This window comes from Stegostoma tigrinum, chromosome 29, assembly GCF_030684315.1.
Source record: "Stegostoma tigrinum isolate sSteTig4 chromosome 29, sSteTig4.hap1, whole genome shotgun sequence".
Taxonomy (NCBI): domain Eukaryota; kingdom Metazoa; phylum Chordata; class Chondrichthyes; order Orectolobiformes; family Stegostomatidae; genus Stegostoma; species Stegostoma tigrinum.
In genome coordinates, this window is record NC_081382.1 from 16904761 (window position 1) to 16924243 (window position 19483).

At 39.8% G+C, this 19483-nt stretch overlaps 1 protein-coding gene across 24 annotated transcripts in view; it reads left to right on the top strand.

Moving 5' to 3' along the window:
- Window positions 1-19483, top strand: part of tncb (tenascin Cb) — a 315004-nt gene that overhangs the window by 288822 nt on the left and 6699 nt on the right. For all 24 annotated transcript variants that reach the window (XM_048558919.2, XM_048558920.2, XM_059638277.1 and 21 more), the window contains 10 exons: window positions 1818-1940; window positions 2419-2562; window positions 5073-5192; window positions 7567-7710; window positions 9638-9768; window positions 12871-13006; window positions 13954-14105; window positions 15893-15989; window positions 17671-17832; window positions 18038-18201. In XM_048558919.2, coding sequence (XP_048414876.1) covers window positions 1818-1940; window positions 2419-2562; window positions 5073-5192; window positions 7567-7710; window positions 9638-9768; window positions 12871-13006; window positions 13954-14105; window positions 15893-15989; window positions 17671-17832; window positions 18038-18201 — 1373 coding nt within the window. The remainder of the gene's footprint in view (window positions 1-1817; window positions 1941-2418; window positions 2563-5072; window positions 5193-7566; window positions 7711-9637; window positions 9769-12870; window positions 13007-13953; window positions 14106-15892; window positions 15990-17670; window positions 17833-18037; window positions 18202-19483) is intronic.

Genomic DNA, 19483 nt, shown 5'->3' on the forward strand with positions numbered 1-19483 from the left:
TCTCGCTTTCAATGAATTGTTTACTAAACATCATTGATTAATGTTTCTACTTCTACTTTTGTATCTTTTAGAACTTGCTTCTGCCACCTTTCTTCCTTCAAACAATAGACTTCTCTAATGTGCCATTAACCATCAGTAGGCAATTTTCTGCAGAGCAGCAGAAGGGTGGGCTGCTTGAGTCAAGCCAAAGAGGCTGAACAGAATGGGGAGCCTTTCTGTTGAGCGTAAAAGCCCCACTTTCATGTACTGATACTGCAACAAAGTGGATTGAGTTCGGCAGTGTTCGTGATGTAGACTTATCCAAAATGTATAGCTCCACAGTTTAACCACAATCTTGGCTTGTGGCCTGCACCAGGATGAATTCTGCCATTGGAAAAGACTTTACCCCAATCAAGAGTTGCTTCAGTTTGAACGGTGACGGTAGAGTTTAGAAACATTGGTTGCAAATATCCTGCTTTCATATCTAACTCTTTACCGTTAATTAAAGATAGAATTCATAGGGCTGTCTCGAACCTATGCTCTTGTTTGTTGGGGCATGGAAGACAATTTGTTGTTGGTGGTGGGATGGCAAATTTGGATTGAATAGATATTGAGGACAAACAAACACTCTGGAGTTTCATTCTCTGGCTAGTTTTAATAATCCCGGGAATTATATCTCAAGAAGTTTCCAACTAATGGATGCATGTGTGAAGTTATACCATTTATGGATTTTAAAGCACACAGCCAGTTTTTCCATTTAATGTTCTCTGATGCAACATTGATGCTAATCCATTAATTCTTAAATTTTGCAGGATGCTTTGAACAAATTTGATCTATGTTTCAGTTGATTTGCCATAATTTTGGCCATTCTTTGACTTTGTCACAATGTCTTGTTTTTCAGTGTATGTGCATAGCTGTAAAGGACATATGAGAGAACCACCTCTGCTATGCACCTCCAGTCTTCTCCACATAGCCTGAGCAAAACTGTCGCTGCTTTTCTTTCATAATCATAAATACATTTTCCCTCTTGTTTCATTTACAAGAAGTGTTTATGCAGTACTGGGAATGCAGCTTTCATTTTGTGTCTACTTACTGTTCTTTGTACTGTAAAACACAGCAAATGAAAATTAGGTAAATGGATGCATTAATTTGTACTTCATTGTGAAACAAAGGATCCGAAAGCCATAAATGAGCAAAAAAAAGGATAACCAATAATGGGACTTCTACTGTCTTTGTGAAACATGCTCAACAAGCATATTTACTTGGTGACAGTATCTATAGTTTTCTACAATGTTTTGCCATAGTGTTGATATCATAATTAGAGTAAAATGTTTATGTTTCATCTTTGTAAACAATTGGACAAAGATGCCAATCTTATTTCCAATGAGATGATTTGTCTCTTTACGGATTGACAAAATGGCCCACTTGCAAGGCTTTCAGCCTAGGTTATAAATGCAAGTTTTATTTGCTATATTTTATGGGCAGCCAGCAATACATTAGTGTGCAGCTTCATTAAAATTGCATCTCCATGCAGGGTATTATTTTCATTCACCATTCTAGGATTTGCTTCATTTTATTCTTGTGTTCTATTTTTATGATTGATCTCCTTTATTTCAATTTGTAATCTTAACATAGTGCTATATACACTTTCAGATCAAATCCAATATTTTTTACAGGTTTTGGAAGACATTAAATGTATAACTTGAGAAATCAGTTCTGCCATTAAACTTTTTGTTCCAACTTGCTCGTGGTTTTCCACATTGTCTAAATCTGTTGAGATGTCCAGTTTAACTATACATTAAATATGTTTGACTCTTGTTATCAACTCTCTTTGACAGCATTAGGAGCTCCTAGATTTCTGCAGTTCACAGATGTCACCGACACTACAGTGACAGTCTGGTGGGACATTGAGAGTAGCTACATCACCAACTTCAAGATTATTTATGTGCCAACTGATGGAGGTAAGATGCCACATTGATTTATCAGAATGTCTATTTTATCTGGTGTCAAATATAAAGCAAGAAGTCCATATTCAATCATTGACTTTCCAATCTAATCTGGAGGACTACTCTATATAGTTTGCTGAAAAGTATCCCAACAGTTTAAAGGGCCCAAATTAGTTGAACTCATTGAAGCATGGCATTTCTACGAGGTGCTAACTGATTCTGGAATTTCCCATTAACATTACAATAAGTGCAGCATTTACTTATATTTAATACTGCCTGAAATGACGGTAGAAGCACATTCAACATTAACAATCATTAGAGAATTGAATGCATTTTTGAAGGTGAGAAAATTGCAGGACTGTGAGGAGAGAGCATGTGGGTTGTGAATTGTGCATGTGGAAGGAGCTCATTCAAAATGCCAGCACAGGCATGAGTGACTGAATGGCCTGCTTTGGTACAGTAAGGTTCTAAGATTCTATATTAATTTTCTCAGGTCCAAGTAACACCGTGACAGTCGATGGCAGAAAGACTCAAACTATACTGAGGAGGCTCACCCCAGCTACTGAATACAAAATCAAAGTCATCGCTGTTAGAGGGTTTGAGGAAAGTGAACCAGTTTCAGGCACAGTGCACACAGGTAAAGGAAGGAGGAAAAGGCAATAACTGAACGCAAAATCTGCACTGCCAAAGTACCATGCTCGTCATAGGTTTGTGACAGATCGCTGAAAATTTAAAATGTTTATTGTGCAGAGGAAGCACATTCTATCCACGCTCCCTGTCATTTCTCCTGTCACTGCATACATCTCTGAGGTCTGTGCACGGCAGTGTGTGGAGAAACCAGAAGGGTATGCATCAGAAAACCAAAAATGCTGGAATTAAGCTAATGTTTTGAGTCTACGCGACACTCAGTTTTTGTGGAGAGAGAGGAAGCTAATGTTTCGAGATAATAAAGTGTGAAGCTGGATGAACACAGCAGGCCAAGCAGCATAGCAGGAGCACAAAAGCTGATGTTTGAGGCCTAGACCCTTCATCAGAGCTAGGCCTGAAACGTCAGCTTTTGTGCTCCTGAGATGCTGCTTGGCCTGCTGTGTTCATCCAGCTTCACACTTTATTATCTTGGATTCTCCAGCATCTGCAGTTCCCATTATCACAAGCTAATGTTTCGAGTCTAGATGAAAGCTGTGCTGCTCAGAAGGAATGTCGCTTTCTGTATGTTTATGCACCCTCATGGACACGACAGAAATAAAACCTTCAGTAAATGTTTTCTGTTGACACGTTTGAACAATGTAATTTAATTCATCTGAATTGGCCTAAAAAGTGGGAGCAGTCTTTGGTCTCGGAATCTCTGATAAAGCATACTGATCCAAGTGAGTTCCAGGATTCACTTCCATGTTTGTTTTCAGATTGAGTTATGCCAAGAATTGCTGACACATGGCCTCACTCTCTTGGTTATATTCCAATATGTAAATCAGGCCAGCTTCCAAGGCCAACCCAACGCAGACTCTCAAAAATAATCTCTCAGACTTTTTACCAAAATAAAGAAAACATATATAGCCCTCTAAATCCAGGGAACCTGGACGTTTTATTCCTGAGGGCCTCTGCAAAATAACAGGCTGTGGACTGTTGACTGCAACCGAGCATAATAATAGTGAGGGCAATATGCAGGGGTCTCCCTGCATGGAAGAGAATTTAGTCTTAACTCAAGTCATTGCTGAAATGACTTCACTGCAGTCACACTGGCTTCATCATAATTCAACACCAGCTAGTGGGTGAGACTCTCATCTAGTTATGAGTGTACATTATATGTTTTACATAATGAATTATGGAATTAGAAAGCAGGGATCTAACACTTGAAACTCCATCAGGAACCTAAGCACAAGGAACTGTTTGACACAGGTATTGTTCATTTTTCCCTCTGGGGAAAGATAATCTGTCATTGTTCTGTTAGGTCACACCTCAGGCACAAAGCATTGACTGAGGTTCTGCCTGGGAATAAAATATAATTGCTTTCCTCTGAGGTGATAAAATGTTGAAATACACTTTAGGATTCTCCTTCTGACCAAAGAAAGTTAAATTTGTAGTGTCACAACTGAAGGAACAAGGAGGCAAGTTCTGACCTGCTGTGCTTTTCCAGCCTCACACCTATAGACTCTGAAACCACCCCAGCCAGTAGGGGGATTCACCCTGCAGATGTCGGCACTAGTCTGACCTACACTGCAGACCCAGCCAACTGAGCGCACTCACCTGCCCTCAAACTTGAGCTGCTGTGGCAACGTGCTCTTTTACATGTATTATGGACCAGACAAAACCCTCTTAAAACTTTCAGAAGAGAATCTATACTAGAACTGTTGTTATTTTAAGGTAAATTCAGATGCAATTCAATTGGTCAAACTATTGGATTTGGAACAAAATACATCCACTGTAATTAAAACACAATAAAAAAATGAATTGAAATAGCTTAACTCCACTGGAAACTTAACAGAATAATGGACACAGTAATGATTACTAATTAACTGTTCTAATGTAGTAATCTCCCATTAACACAACCTTGGCAAAAAGTAAATTCAGCACACAGATTGTCTCACATGCAACTCTTGTAGCAGGGAGAGAGCCCTCAGCTTTTGGCTATAACAGAGAGAGGGAAAATAATAGCTTTGACTTCTTCAAGACCCCAATAGTAACTGCTGAAAGCTAAACTGGTTCTGTGGGTCGGAGCTTGACCAGACCCACTCAGGCTGCTTCTATTGTTCCAATTTTTAAAAAAAACGCCCAAAGCTTCGCATGTTGTTTATCTTTTCATAGACCACTCGACGCCTGCTCCCTAATCTTTCAAAAGGAAACCAGGACAAAACACACCTCTTAAAGTTACTGTATCATTACACATGCATGTTGTAGTTTGGAGGTATGGTTACTGATTGTGGAAACTCCAATTACTTTTCTTCCCATTCTGAGCAGGAACCTTGCTCACTTTTGCTGGATACCATTGACATATGTCGGAAGGAATTACAAGTTGATCCCCGAGCTTTTTTCCCAGCGGTATGAATGCACATTCCTGGTCTGTCTACTCCTGGAGTGGGCCTTGTATTGTAGACTGCACTTGTATGAAAGTAATGTCTTGTGTTTATCTTTTTCCTCCTTGATTGACAGCATTGGACAGTCCATCAGAATTGAGAGTTGTGAAGGTCACGGATTCTGAAGCCCTACTGACATGGAAACCCACAATTGCTACAGTAGATGAATATGTGCTCAGCTTTCATGCTGAGGGTGGTAAGGACAATCACTCAATCATAAAAGTGAATCTGTTTAAAATTAAGCGTAATTTATGTGTTAAAAAGATGTACAAGAACAAGATGGAAAATTGGTTTATGATTTTTCATAAAAATATCCAATGTTTATTTTACAATCAATGCTACTGATACATAGCCTAAAATTGGATGATCAATTGTGAAAGAAAGACAGACCTCCCCCTCCTAATTTACAATGGCTCATAAAATAGACTGTGCACCATGTGACAGTGTCATAAATGCCTTACTCTATAATTTTTCCGACTTCAACAGAAATGCCAACTGAAGCAGATCTTAAGAAGACAGTGACAATGTTGGTACACATAGCCCCTTTCAGGTTTTCCAGCCTATTCATGTTTCTGGTCAATTAATAAACATGTGGACAGTTTAGTAAAATATGTTTGCTTTAGAGTAATTGTGCATTTAAAAATATAAATATTATATGCATTAACATAAAAAATTGGTGTGAAGATGGAATCAGACTTACGTTTTCACGCATAAACAGCACTAGAAATGCTCAACAGGTCCATCAGCCTCTGAGAAAAGAAAGGATGAGTTGCAATTTTGTAAGGAAGTGTTCTTTTTCTTTGTAAGAAAGATTGAATTTCAGAAGTAACTCAATAATGCTGAAACAAAGGAATAAAGGGAATAAGTGACAATCATGGAGTATGAGATCTGCAAATTGTTTCATGAAAGAAAGCTCATTATATAGAAAATATGCAGCGAGGTGAGAGAAATGAGAGGACAAGAGAACATATAAAAGGGAAGTGAGACAAGGGAGAGGTCCCTCCAAACAAGGTAACAAAGAAATATCTGAGATACCGGTGTTGACATTAAATTTTCTAACTCCATCCATCTTAAGATAAATCCATAACTAATTTTATATTACAGAAAGTAGAACTTTTTTATGTCTTCACTCGTTAGTGCAGCTGAATGAATATTTTGCATTTGCCAATATTATTTAGAAATAATAAATTTGTTTTTGAAGTGATGCCATGGTTCATTTGTAAAGCTAACACGACTGCTAATTTTCACAAAGAACAAATCACCAAGTAATCTCTCTGGAGAGAGGCATGGCAGCCAGGACACAGGGAGAATAAATGGAGAAAGACTGCAGAAAGCTACAACATAGAGTGACATGGAAGTTCTAATCCACAAAACGGGTAATATGAAGGCAAATGGAATTTAAAGTAGGAAGGTTTTGCTGAAAGTATACAAGGCACTAGTGAGACCACAGCTGGAATACTATTAATAGTTTTGTACCCCTTATCAAATGTAAGAAGTATTGGCATTAGGGACAGCCCAGACATTGTTGTCTCAAACGATACTACAGAGGGATTTTCTTATAAGGAGACATTGAGTAGTTTGGGCCTGTACCCATGAAAATTGAGGAGAATGAGATGCAACCTCATTGAAATATGCCAGGTTCTTAGGGGACTTGACAGTTTAGGTTCAGAGAGGTTGTTTCCCCTTGTGGGTTAGACTAGGACCAGAGAGTGTATTCTTACAATAAGAGGTTGACATTTAAAACAGAAGTGAGGAGGAATGTCCTCACTGAGGATAGTGAATCTGTGGAATTCTTCAGTGCACAAGGATGTCAAAGTTGGATCATTAAGAAAATTGAAGGCTGAGATGGACAGATTTTTAATTAGTGAAGGATTCAAGGGTTATAGCAAAAAGGCTAAAAAGTTGATCTAAGGATTGTCAGATCAGCCATGAACTCTCATGTCTTAAGATCTTGTAGTCTTAAATCCATAATGAAATTTGGATCCAAAATTGAATTCTGATAGTGTTAAAAAGAAAACCTTACATGCATATAAGTCTCTTATATAATCACATGAAGTGTCCTACAGACATTAACTCTTAAAGTGTAGTCAATGTTGTAATGCATGACACAGAGCCATCAATTTACATACAGGATTCTCCCAAGTGTGTCAATGGTCAGAAGTTTTGTTTTAGATGATCTGTTGGTTCAAGGATATACATCTGAAGGACACCAGGAAGAACAATCCTGACGTTCAGTAAAACGACACCTCGTGTTGGTCCTACACCCATCCGAGAGAGTGGACAGAACCTCAGTTAAATATCTTACCTGAAGGGCAGCACCTCTGACAGCACCGCACTCTCTCAGCGCTCTATTGGCCTGTCAACTTGATCCTATAACCTCCTGACTCCTGAAGTGAAAGGGCTGCTAACCAACAACTGAAGCAAACTGACACAAGGAGTCAGTTTAATTTCTCATTCACATAAGTGGAAGAACTTTTGACATAATCATTTTGAAATGTAAATGCGTATCTACAAATCAATTGAACAAATAAACCTAAAATAAGATACTGATCCTTCTTTTTCAACTTCAGCTCCTGAACTGACAAAACGGGTTTCAGGGGACCAGGTGCAGACTGCCCTCTCCTTACTTTTACCTGGTACCTTGTACACTGTGAGGACCAGGGCTGTGAAAGGCAATCTGGAAAGTTCTGCCGCATCTACTACATTTACAACTGGTGAGTTTTACTCCACCCTCAGCCTGCCAGAGATTTTCACAGGCTGCATTCATTGGTGTAACACTGTTTGCTGCAAATCTTACCTGCACACTTAATTCTTTTTCATTTTGTGGATAGAGTAATAAACAAAGTGAAAGGAACGAAAGGTTACTAGCCTCCATAAGTCGCTTCAGTGTTTTTCTTTCATTTTTAGCTTGATTGCATGAAGCAGAGTTAAGACTGTACCCACCCTTTTGTAACTACCCTTAGTTTTACTGAGAGCTTTGAGAGCCAAGCAGAAGGTGATTGGCCACAGGTAGGCCAGACCACGTAAGTGGCAGTAGATTATATTCTGTGGGGGGCATCGGTGAACCAATAGGGTTGTTACCAAAAAAACTCATGGTTCACGCTTTCATTTTTCTATTCCATTCATTTACAGTGTCCATGCTTGTAAGGCAATTGGTGCTAGCTCTAAAGTCAATTACAATGATGCCACTTAGCGCACTTTAAACATGCCAATGATTTCAAGGAGTCCTTTCTCAATTACAAGTAAATAACAGTGCTTATAATTTATCAAAATTGGCTTCACCATCTACTCCTTGTGACAGATAAAATCCCATTAACACCAATGTGTTTGCTAAAAAATTATCAGATCATTGTGGAATATCAAAGGGTGAAGCTGGGATTGACAATTTTCTGAAATAACTACAAGATAGCAAATACATAAATATTTCTGAAGATGTAATAGAAATGGATTCAACAGCAATTTTGTCAAGAAAGTTGGTTTCAACTTGTTACGAAATGTAGTGGTCCCACTACAAATTGTCATCTATTAATAACCACATTAGGGTCTCATCCCATCACAAAGGCTTGTTATGAGGGAATCACAACAAAAGAAGTCCTTGGTGTATTTGCTTGTGGGGTGCTGGGGCAGCTAATTGGTTGGAAAAGAGGCAGTGTAAGGGCAAGTTTTCCCCAGGTTCAAAGGCACTTAGGACCTGAATGAGGGATGCAGCACCTGGTGGTTGGGGTGATAGGACTCCTCTGTGAGCCAACTGCCTCCTCTTACTGCAAAAGCTCTTCCATTCTCCTATCCCATGACTCCCCTAGATCCTGCCAGTCATCACCTCTGGCCTGGGATCCTGTGTCGACTGTCAGCTTCGGGTAGGTGTTGTATCAAACAGCAGCCACTGTTCAACCCTTGGGCGACTGTGTGGAGGTTGCACATTCTCTCTGTGTCTGCATAGGTCTTATCCAGATAGTCAGTAGTTGGAATACTCTCCACTTGTTTGGATGAATGCACTTCAAATAACACTCAAGACATTTGACACCATCCAGGACAAAGCAGCATCTTGATTGGTACCGTAACCAAAAACATTCACTCCTTCCACCACTGACACTCAGCAGCAGCAATGTGAATCATCCACAAGATGTGCTGCAAAAATTTACCAAAGATCATCAGACAGCACCTTCCAAATCCATAATCAGTTCCATCTCGAAGTACAAAGGCAGTAGATACATGGAAACACTACCACGTGCAAATTCCCCTCCAATCCAGTCACCATCCTGACTTGGAAATCTAATACTGTTCTTTCATTATTTGCTGGGTCAAGATTCCTCTATAATGGTATTGTGGGTCTTTCTACTGCACATGGACTGCAGCAGTTCAAGAAGGCAGCTCACCTTCTTGAGAGCAGCTAGAGGTGGGTAATAACTGCTGACAATCATTCTATATATGATCCATTGTCATAGAGATGTACAGCATAGAAACAGACTGCTTGGTCCAACTTGTCCGTTCTAACAGAACATCCTAAATTAATCTAGTCCCATTCTTCAGCTTATGGCCCATATTCCTCTAAACCTTTCCTGTTCATGTACCCAAAAGGCATGGTTATGAATCCAATCAGTTTTCATTACTTAACAGTTGTATATTTTTATTCCCTCAAAGCCATTGATCCACCCAGAGACTTGAGAGTTGGAGAAATTACAGCTACCGATGCCCTTGTTTCTTGGAAGCCTCCACAAGCTAAGATCGAAGGGTACATTATGACCATGGAATCTGAAGATGGGAGACCACAGGTAAGTCTCACAGAGGGTCAATTCTCTCAGCTGATGAATTTTGGATGTTCCTTTCCTCCATCGCACACGTGCTCGCATTGACTTTTCTCACTGAAATTGAAGAAGATAAAACATTCAACTTACTGCTGTTCACATTCAGGAAGAGTGAAACAAAATACTCAATACAAAAAAAATGTAGAAAGGTGATAAATCATCGGGTAGATTTTTGGACTTGAGGATTGGATGCTTAGGCGCTCATACCTTGCACTATTACAACTATCAGAACAAGAAGCAGGCCAATCTACCTCACCAGTTCATGTTATTCTTTTAAATGAGCTGTACTCCTAATCCCATGAAGCTGTTGCAGATATATCTCTTTATTCCCTTTTCCTTCCCATCACATTTTAAATTTTGAATGTGCCTTTGCTACCATCTGCAATTATACTAATGCATTGTACAGGTCACAATAAAAAGTCTCCTTTATATTATCTGAAATTTCTGGCAATTTAACTAGTGTTAATGGCACCTTGGTTCTTGTTCACTCAAGTGTTGCTTTGATTTACTTTTTCTGTTCTTTGGATCTTTTCTAAACAGTAAAGTCCAGTCATTTCTTAATCCTGTCTGTTCAGACCAAACTCGTCCTAAATTTTCAACAATGTCTTTGTCTTACTTTCTGTCTATACTGGCATTCCACTGATCCCGCAGTGAGAACTAGAAGCTACTGGCTGATGTGATCTCTGCAAACATGGAGATGATTTGCTGAGGAATTTTAAGGCTGTGTACTGTTTTTTGAATTATTTGGGCTGTCAAGTAGCTTTCTTGTGATCAACATCAGATTAGTGCCTTTAGCTGATTGTTGTTTTGTCTCAGATGTATGTCAGTATTAGAAATATAAATTCCTTTAAGGGCCAACAAGAACAGCTCCAGAGTTGACTGACAGCAGGTGATATTCATTGGGGTTTGTAGTTAAGAGCTAGGTTTAGAGGGTCTTCCTGCAGTGCAGTGGTGGTGACCCTACCCCTGGACTGGGATACCCAGGTTCATGTTCCACCTGCTCTAGAGATGTGTAATAGTATCTCTGAACAGGTTGCTTGCAAAAAATAGGTGAAATAAAAAAAGAGCCGGGTTTCGTCCCTTCAGACTCCATTTCGATTTAGCTCCTTCTCACTCTACCGACATCTGCCTCACCTTGAGACCTGCATTGCCTTCAATGGGCTTTGCAGGTAAATTATTCAATTGGAAGCATGGGTGATTTACTGGTCGTGGTTAATAAGAACAAATAACACCTGCAGGTAAATTATTCAAATGGAAGCATGGGTGATTTACTGGTCGTGGTTAATAAGAACAAATAACACCCACTGGTGGTTTGGCGATAGGGGAAAGACGTTTTGAGTTTTGTGTAAGAACACTTCTGGATATAAAACACAAGAGCGGGGTTTGTGTGGTTGCATCCCATTCTTACCAAATAAGCATTCTATTGATGTAGTTCTGGTCACATTACAGCCCTGTGCTCCTGATCTTTGAACACCCAATGCAGAGGAGAATAAGCAAGTTGCAGTCACCTGCTGAGCCACCTGTGGCTTTGGAAAACATGTATAATTTATTGCGAATGGTTAATAGATGGAAAATACCAAAACTAACTCAGCAGGTCTGGCAGCATCAACGAAGAGAAAAGAGAGTTAATATTTCAGGTCCAGTGACTCTTCATCAGAATCTTATTCCTTTTAGTTTTTGGATTCTTGTTATATGGCCCCCTGGTGAGCAGTGTTTGTAGTGAATTGTTACTTGATTAATTGATGGTGGGTTTTAAAAGTAATTAAAAACAGAGTTGGGTTCTTTTACAGTGACATGTTTGAATTCTAGGTAGGGAAAGTGGCCAGAGGGGAAAGGTAGAAACACCCCGCCCCCGCCACAACCACCCCCCAGAGGATCCCCCTCGTTCTCACACACCACCCCACCAACCTCCAGATACAACGTATCATCCTCCGACACTTCCGCCATCTACAATCCGACCCCACCACCCAAGACATTTTTCCATCCCCACCCCTGTCTGCTTTCCGGAGAGACCACTCTCTCCGTGACTCCCTTGTTCGCTCCACACTGCCCTCCAACCCCACCACACCCGGCACCTTCCCCTGCAACCGCAGGAAATGCTACACTTGCCCCCACACCTCCTCCCTCACCCCTATCCCAGGCCCCAAGATGACTTTCCACATTAAGCAGAGGTTCACCTGCACATCTGCCAATGCGGTATACTGTATCCATTGTACCCGGTGTGGCTTCCTCTACATTGGGGAAACCAAGCGGAGGTTTGGGGACCGCTTTGCAGAACATCTCCGCTCAGTTCGCAACAAACAACGGCACCTCTCAGTCGTGAACCATTTCAGCTCCCCCTCCCATTCCTCAGATGACATGTCTATCATGGGCCTCCTGCAGTGCCACAATGATGCCACCCGAAGGTTGCAGGAACAGCAACTCATATTCCGCTTGGGAACCCTGCAGCGCAATGGTATCAACGTGGACTTCACAAGCTTCAAAATCTCCCCTTCCCCTTCTGCATCCCAAAACTAGCCCAGGTCGTCCCCTCCCTCCACTGCATTCCAAAACCAGCCCAGCTAGTCTCTGCTTCCCTAACCTGTTCTTCTTCTCACCCATCCCTTCCTCCCACCTCAAGCCGCACCTCCATTTCCTATCTACCACCTCATCCCGCCTCCTTGATCTGTCCATCTTCCCTGGACTGACCTATCCCCTCCCTACCTCCCCACCTATACTCTCCTCTCTACCTATCTTGTTTTCTCTCCATCTTCGGTCCGCATCCCCCTCTCTCCCGATTTATTCCAGTTCCCTCTCCCCATCCCTCTCTCTGATGAAGGGTCTAGGCCCAAAATGTCAGCTTTTGTGCTCCTGAGATGCTGCTTGGCCTGCTGTGTTCATCCAGCTCCACACTTCGTTAGGTAGAAACTGGGGTTTGTGCTAAACTGTGCATTTACATTAACCCATGTAAATCTCTGAAAGTCTTTTGTTGCCTTTTGAACAATTGAGTATTGGCGATAAAACACCATACGTCAAAGTAAACAGACGAAATCACTCTTCAATGGCTATTTATTTTAAATTGTGTAACAGAGAGTTGAATATTTCGGAGCTACAGATACCTCATACAGCATGAGAGAACTGGTTCCATCAATGACGTACGTTCTGAGACTCCAGGCCTACACAGGGTCAGAGAGAAGCAATGTCATAGAGACTAGCTTCATAACAGGTATTTGCAAAATTTATTCCGTGTACTGTTAGTTCCAGATTTTCTCAGAAACATAAAGATGTAGATCTAGCAGCTCATTCTCTTTACTCCCAATTTTGATTCTTCTGCCAATACCTTGTAAATGTTTGTCTCCCTTTTAAATATCCCAAGTCATTCAGATTCTACGATGTTTGGGACAGTGCATTCTTTGCCAATATGAATATACTTATCAAGTAAATAAGATAATCAAATTTAAACCATGAAAGCCATGTGTACAATTATTCAAAGGTAGCAGTGAAAAGTTCTAATGAAACTTCCTCACACATGGCTATTATTTGACATATTTATGAGAATTTGTTGTATTAAAATCCAGGCAACACCATTTTAAAATTCTCACCAGTGTTCGCAAAGTGCTCCATGAAATTACCTTTTTCTATCTCTCTTACCCCCTCCAGATCCATAAATCTTGTGTAACTCTGCTACTTCTGGCCGCTTGAGCCTGATGTTAGTTCGATGTTAACTGCCCCAACATTGGGAGCCCAAAAAGAGGTCAAACTTCTTTGATTAGGAATCTCCTCCCTAAACTTCTCCATCTCACTTTTCAGTAAGCTTCAGTCAACTGCTCCAGTATTGCTTGGTATTGCAGAATGTCAATTTGGCTTGAATCATTTTGGAATATTTAGTAATGTTTAACATGCAAACCAACAATAAGCTGTTATTCTAAAATGCTATGATGTGGAGATGCCAATGTTGGATTGAAGTGACTTCATCTGATGAAGGAGCAATGCTCCAAAAGCTTGTGATTTTAAATAAACCTGTTAGGATATAACCTGCTGTCATGTGGCTTCTGACTCTAAGATGCTCCTCATGGGAAACATTGAAGAGTTTATGGCACAGAAGGCCATCGTTAAATTAGACATTTTCGCTCTGGACTAGAGGAATTAAGTACAGCTTCCCTTTTTCTGCAGTTGGCACCTTGTATCCATTCCCTAAGGATTGCTCCCAAACGTTGCTGAATGGTGAAGCTAGTTCTGGACTTTATACCATCTTCTTGCATGGAAATCGTTCTCAACCACTGGAAGTGTACTGTGACATGACCACTGATGGAGGTGGTTGGATGGTAAAATAACACTTTTGTTTATGGAAAGCCCATGGAGGTGAATCCCTTCCTGTTGATAACTTCCCTGCAAATGATTGTGTGAATACAAAGCCACTTTGTGCCTATTGTGTTGTCTAAATGATCAACAGGAAGACATTTATCCTTCCGTTTGCACATGTGGTCACTGTCAAATGTTGCAAATTTCAAGAAAATCATCATCAAATCAGATCAAATTGAGAAAAAGAGACAGACATGAATACATTGATGGCTGCTTGTTTACTTGCAGATTCCATGTAGTATTGTTCACAGTACTTCTGAGAATATGCTGTTTAATTTGAGTATAGATGTTATTAACAAGGCTATACTGGAATCTGCCTCTCTGTGTACTGCCAGTAACCAGCAGCCACATTAACATTGCAATGTTATTTGCTGTAACTTGACTGTGAAGAAAAGTAAGGAAATGGAAAACCCGCAAAAAAATCTGATACATGAAAATACTGGATCAGAAGGGAGCAAAGTTACTATTTTGAAACACATGATTTTTAAATTTTTTTTAAACAAGGCTGTTTAAGAGTTATAAAATGATCACAGTACCACCTAGTGTGGGAAAACTGAACAGTTTCTCCAGCTGACAAGGTGGGACTGCAATAACCATTTCAGTGTGGAGCGATTATTCATAGTACCAAACGTATGCACAGATATGGCCCATTATGTCAGCTGGTCTTATAGGACATGGCACAGGAAGCATCTGCACATTGTTAGGCACTGCTAGGAAGGAGATGGAAAGAGATTCTACAAAAAAGAGAATGCAACTCACCATAAAATAAACTATTTTTGTCACACAAGCTGCTTTATTTTACCTCTTGCAGGAACATTTCAGACCGGCTGCTGTTTCCCATCACTTGAGAGTGACGTCTGCTTTCTTTCTGTTCTTGCAACACCTGGAGATGCATTCAGACAATACTCTACCACCTAAGTTAGACAAATAGATGGTACTTTTATGTGTCACCATCATGAGGTGTAACAAACATGCAATACAGGAAGTTATTTACTACACTGTAGCGACTTTGTATTCCATAAATAAATAGTAAAATGTATATAACTAAGAATGCACATTACTAATTGCAAAATAAACTTAGAAAATGTACAACTAACAGTCAATTTCAATATAATTTAGGGGAACAGCAAGATTCATAGTGCAGGATATATCATTTTAGGAAAGAATGGTTTAAAGCATTTGGAACAATGAGGGCAATTACCTTGGATCCTCACACATTGAAGGTTGTGTGGAAGATTGGGAATGATAGTTTACTTCAGAGGAAAAGCAACCATTGTCCTAGCAACAGATAGACCTGAAGATAGGAATGGGCCATTCTTACCAAATTATACTCATAGTGGGGAGTCATGCTCGACTCTCTCATGGGGAAGCTTGCCTCAATCTCCGACTGTTCATTTCAGGAAGTGAGAAAAGCCCTGTCATGAGTCCCATTCCACCAAATTAATCCCAGAAAGAAATCTGTTGGCCATGTTGTTGACAATCCTAAATTGTCTAAACCTAAAACATTCACATTAGTGGGCAAAAGGTTAATGTGTTTGTTTGATGTTCCATCATTTGCTGTTTTAATACAGGTGTTAACCCCCTTCTTCAAAATTTGTTAACACCCCTACCAAAATGCAGAAGGTGTCAGACAAACACCACGAGCATTCATCCCACAGTAATCCAAACAGTAACAATTCCAGAGGTAATATTTCTGAGAAGTATGGCAAGAGTCAAAATCTTATTAATCGTGTGACAAAACAAATTCTAGGTTTTCCAGAGGCGCCAGAATGGCAGAGTAGATTTCTTCAGAAACTGGAAGAATTATACCAATGGATTTGGAGACCCTTCTGATGAGTTCTGGTTAGGTAAGTGTAACAGTACATAAATTATTGGATACTTTACACTACGTCAAATCCAGTTTTTCCATTAGCTTCTTTGACAATCGTTTGTACAGATCTTTTACATCTAAATAGCAGAGTAACTTCTGTTTCCTTACACATATTTCATGCCCTGGATTTTATTTTCCATAAACTTAGCAGGCCTACATTTATCTTTCACATCAACATAAAACTAGCTTGGCTGCACATTGTTGTGAATGTGACAGGATGACTTAGGAGTTATGGAACACGGACTTCTCACGAACTGTAATATGACCCAATCTGTTATGAAACCACATTCTAAAAGTTTATAACCGTTCCAGTGGCATGCAGTGACCTTTGAGAACTTTGTTTTAATCAAAAAAAATTGATACTCCTAGCATTGGAAATAGTTATGATTTTGTTTTTGCAAGTGCATGTCAGGCCCAGCTATCTAGATGCCAAAGGTAGTGTCAAAGCAATTCTTAAACTGGCTGCTAATAGATGAGGGGATCAATGTTCCATCATTCCCACATTTCATTCATTCTGCAGGATGTTTCTCACACATACTCCCACCGTTCAAAATTAGATCAATTTTTGTCTTAAGAAGTAATGAATTAACAGACGAATGCTTTTGGCTCAGTCTGTCAAACAATCAACATTCAAAAAGTGCATCTTCTACCTTCTAAAATGTAAAGGAAATGGATACAAGCCCATATATTCATGTTTAATAAAGACAAACATTTAAAAAGCAGCCAAGATGGATGAAATCAGAGTTTTACAGAACAAGATAATTGCAGTGCCCCTATTTCATTATCAATGGTGGAGGCTTAAAATCAATAAAGGTTTGACTTTCACCTGTACAACTTATTTGGTCTCAATTGAAGTACAGGAAATAGGAGCCAGAGTGAAACATTTGGCCAATCAAACCTTCTGAGCCATTCAACATGATCATGGCTGATCTTAATTTCATATTCCCCCTCTCTTCCCATACCGGTTGATATGTTTCATTTCAAGAAATCTATCCATTTCTTTCTCAAATATAATAAATGCCATTGCCTTCGCAACCTTCTGTGGTGGAGAATTCCCAAGGTTTACCACCATTTGGATGAAGCAATTCTTCCTCGATTCGGTCTGAAAGGATCTGCTGTTTATCCTGAGACCATGACTCCTTGTTCTGAAGATGAACATCATTACTCCATTGAATCTGTTCAACCCTATCAAAGTTTTGTTTTCAATGACATCCCCTCTCATTCTTCTAAGTGCCATTGAAGGCAGGTCCCAGTCAAGCTAATCTCTCCTCATACACCAAACCTGTCATCCCAGCAATCAGTCAGATAAACCTTTGCTGTATTTGCCTATGGTTCCTCCATTATATGAGAAATCCATGTGCTTAATTTTCACCCTATATACACAAAGATTCATTTTGGGCCTTGTTATCAGTAAGCTTCTAGTTGAACACTATGTATTCTATATCTGGTCATACAATGAGGATCTCCCTTTCATGGTAATGGTAAGTAATAAATTGTTCAATGTAAGGTGAAAAAAAAGCCTAAATTTGTCAAGAATTACATTTCATAATAATAAAAGAATTTGATTGACTCTAATCACTGCTGGACTTTGTTGGGTTGAATGGAGACTTATAATGGCCCCTATTTGGTCTAAAATGTTTACATTGTATGATTTCCAGGCCTTGAAAACCTTCACAAGATTACATCACAGGGTCTTTACCAACTGCGTGTAGATCTACGAGATAAAGGGGACTCTGCTTATGCAGTTTATGACAGGTTCCTTATCTCTGATGCCAAAAGTCGATATAAGCTGCATTTTGGACAGTACAACGGAACAGCAGGTAAAGTTCAGATTTCGTCTAAAACCTGTGATCAAAAATAAATGTGAATAATTGTCAAGAAAGCCTCCTCTGTCTGCTTTTGGATATCTGTCCATTTGAGCCAAGTATAAGTGATCCCCTCTGGAGAGCGGTGCTATGGTTGATCACAATTTTGCACCATAATGTTTAGCCCATGTTTAAAACTCTATTTTTGTTTCCTGCTCAGGCGACTCCCTGTTTTACCATCAAGGTCGTCCATTCTCCACAAAGGACAGAGACAATGATGTGGCTGTGACAAACTGTGCTCTGTCATATAAGGGAGCCTGGTGGTACAAGAACTGTCACAAAGTAAATCTGAATGGGAGATATGGAGTTCAAAGCCATAGCCAGGTACGTTAGAGATAAAAATGCGTATGTCACAATTCACCATGTTTGGTTGAAATGAATTGAAAGATGGGAAAATTAGCATGGAGCTAACCAAATATAGCTTACAATTAATTCCAAATATTCATGTATCTGTACACTAAAACGTTCCTTTTCCAATGTAGATGTAAAGCCTGGGTAACCTGAGCCTTTCAGTTTTCCCCAACCATGTGCCACCAGAATACTGTAAGCCACATAGGAGTCTGGAGGTTCATCTATTATCACAACCTAACAGTTCAGCCTGGCAATGCACCCATTATGTCTATTTTGTCAATGTTAAGTTAGAACCAAGAATCATTACAATCTCTTTATAATTCACCCAAACCTAAACAGACATAAATGGTGTGATTAAATGTCACTGGCAAAATTGAAAGATTCCCTGATTGCAGGTTCTTCAGCATATTACATTCTGGTTAATCCTGATGAGATTCACACTAATAAATTTGCTGACTCTGAATAAAGCAATACCTCATATGGACGCAAACATAATTTAAATAGATTTCTATCAGGAGATATCATCTTGCATTGGGTGTGGGTACAACAACACTAAAGAAGCGATACACTATTTGCAGCCAATTGATTAACATGGCATCCACCACTTCAAACATTTATTTGGTACATAATGGGATGTATGGCTAGTGGCATTATCACTGGCCTAGGAACACAGAGACTCTTATATGTTCCAAGGATCTGTTTTCAAATCCTGTCATGCCAAATAGCGGAATTTTGCCTCAATTAAAAATTCTATGACCATGAAGCCATTGCTGATTGTTGAGAAAAGCCCATTTGGTTTGCTAACGCACTTTTGGTCATTGCCATCCTTGGTGGATTTGGCCTAAAAGTGAACTCCACAACCCTAACAATGTGATTGACTTTTAACTACCCTCTGGGCAATTTGGGGTGAGTAATAGCTAGTGATGCCCAGGCCCTGCGAATGAAACAAATTAAAGTCTCCATCATTGGTGCACTGTTGCAGCTATGCATAGTAAGATGCACTGCAGCAAATTGCTAAGGCTCGTTCAACTTTAGCTTTCAAATCCATGCTATCTACTACTTATGAAGCAAAGGCAAGAGAACATCACCACCTCCAATTCTCCACCAAACTGTCATTTTAACTTGTTTCTTCAGCATGTGCTTATGTGCACTATACTATAAACCATGGGCTGCAGATGATGGCTGACCACAAACTTCTCTAGGAGCAGGCAATATTTGCTAGCTTTGTTGGAACCAGGAATATCACACTAACAAA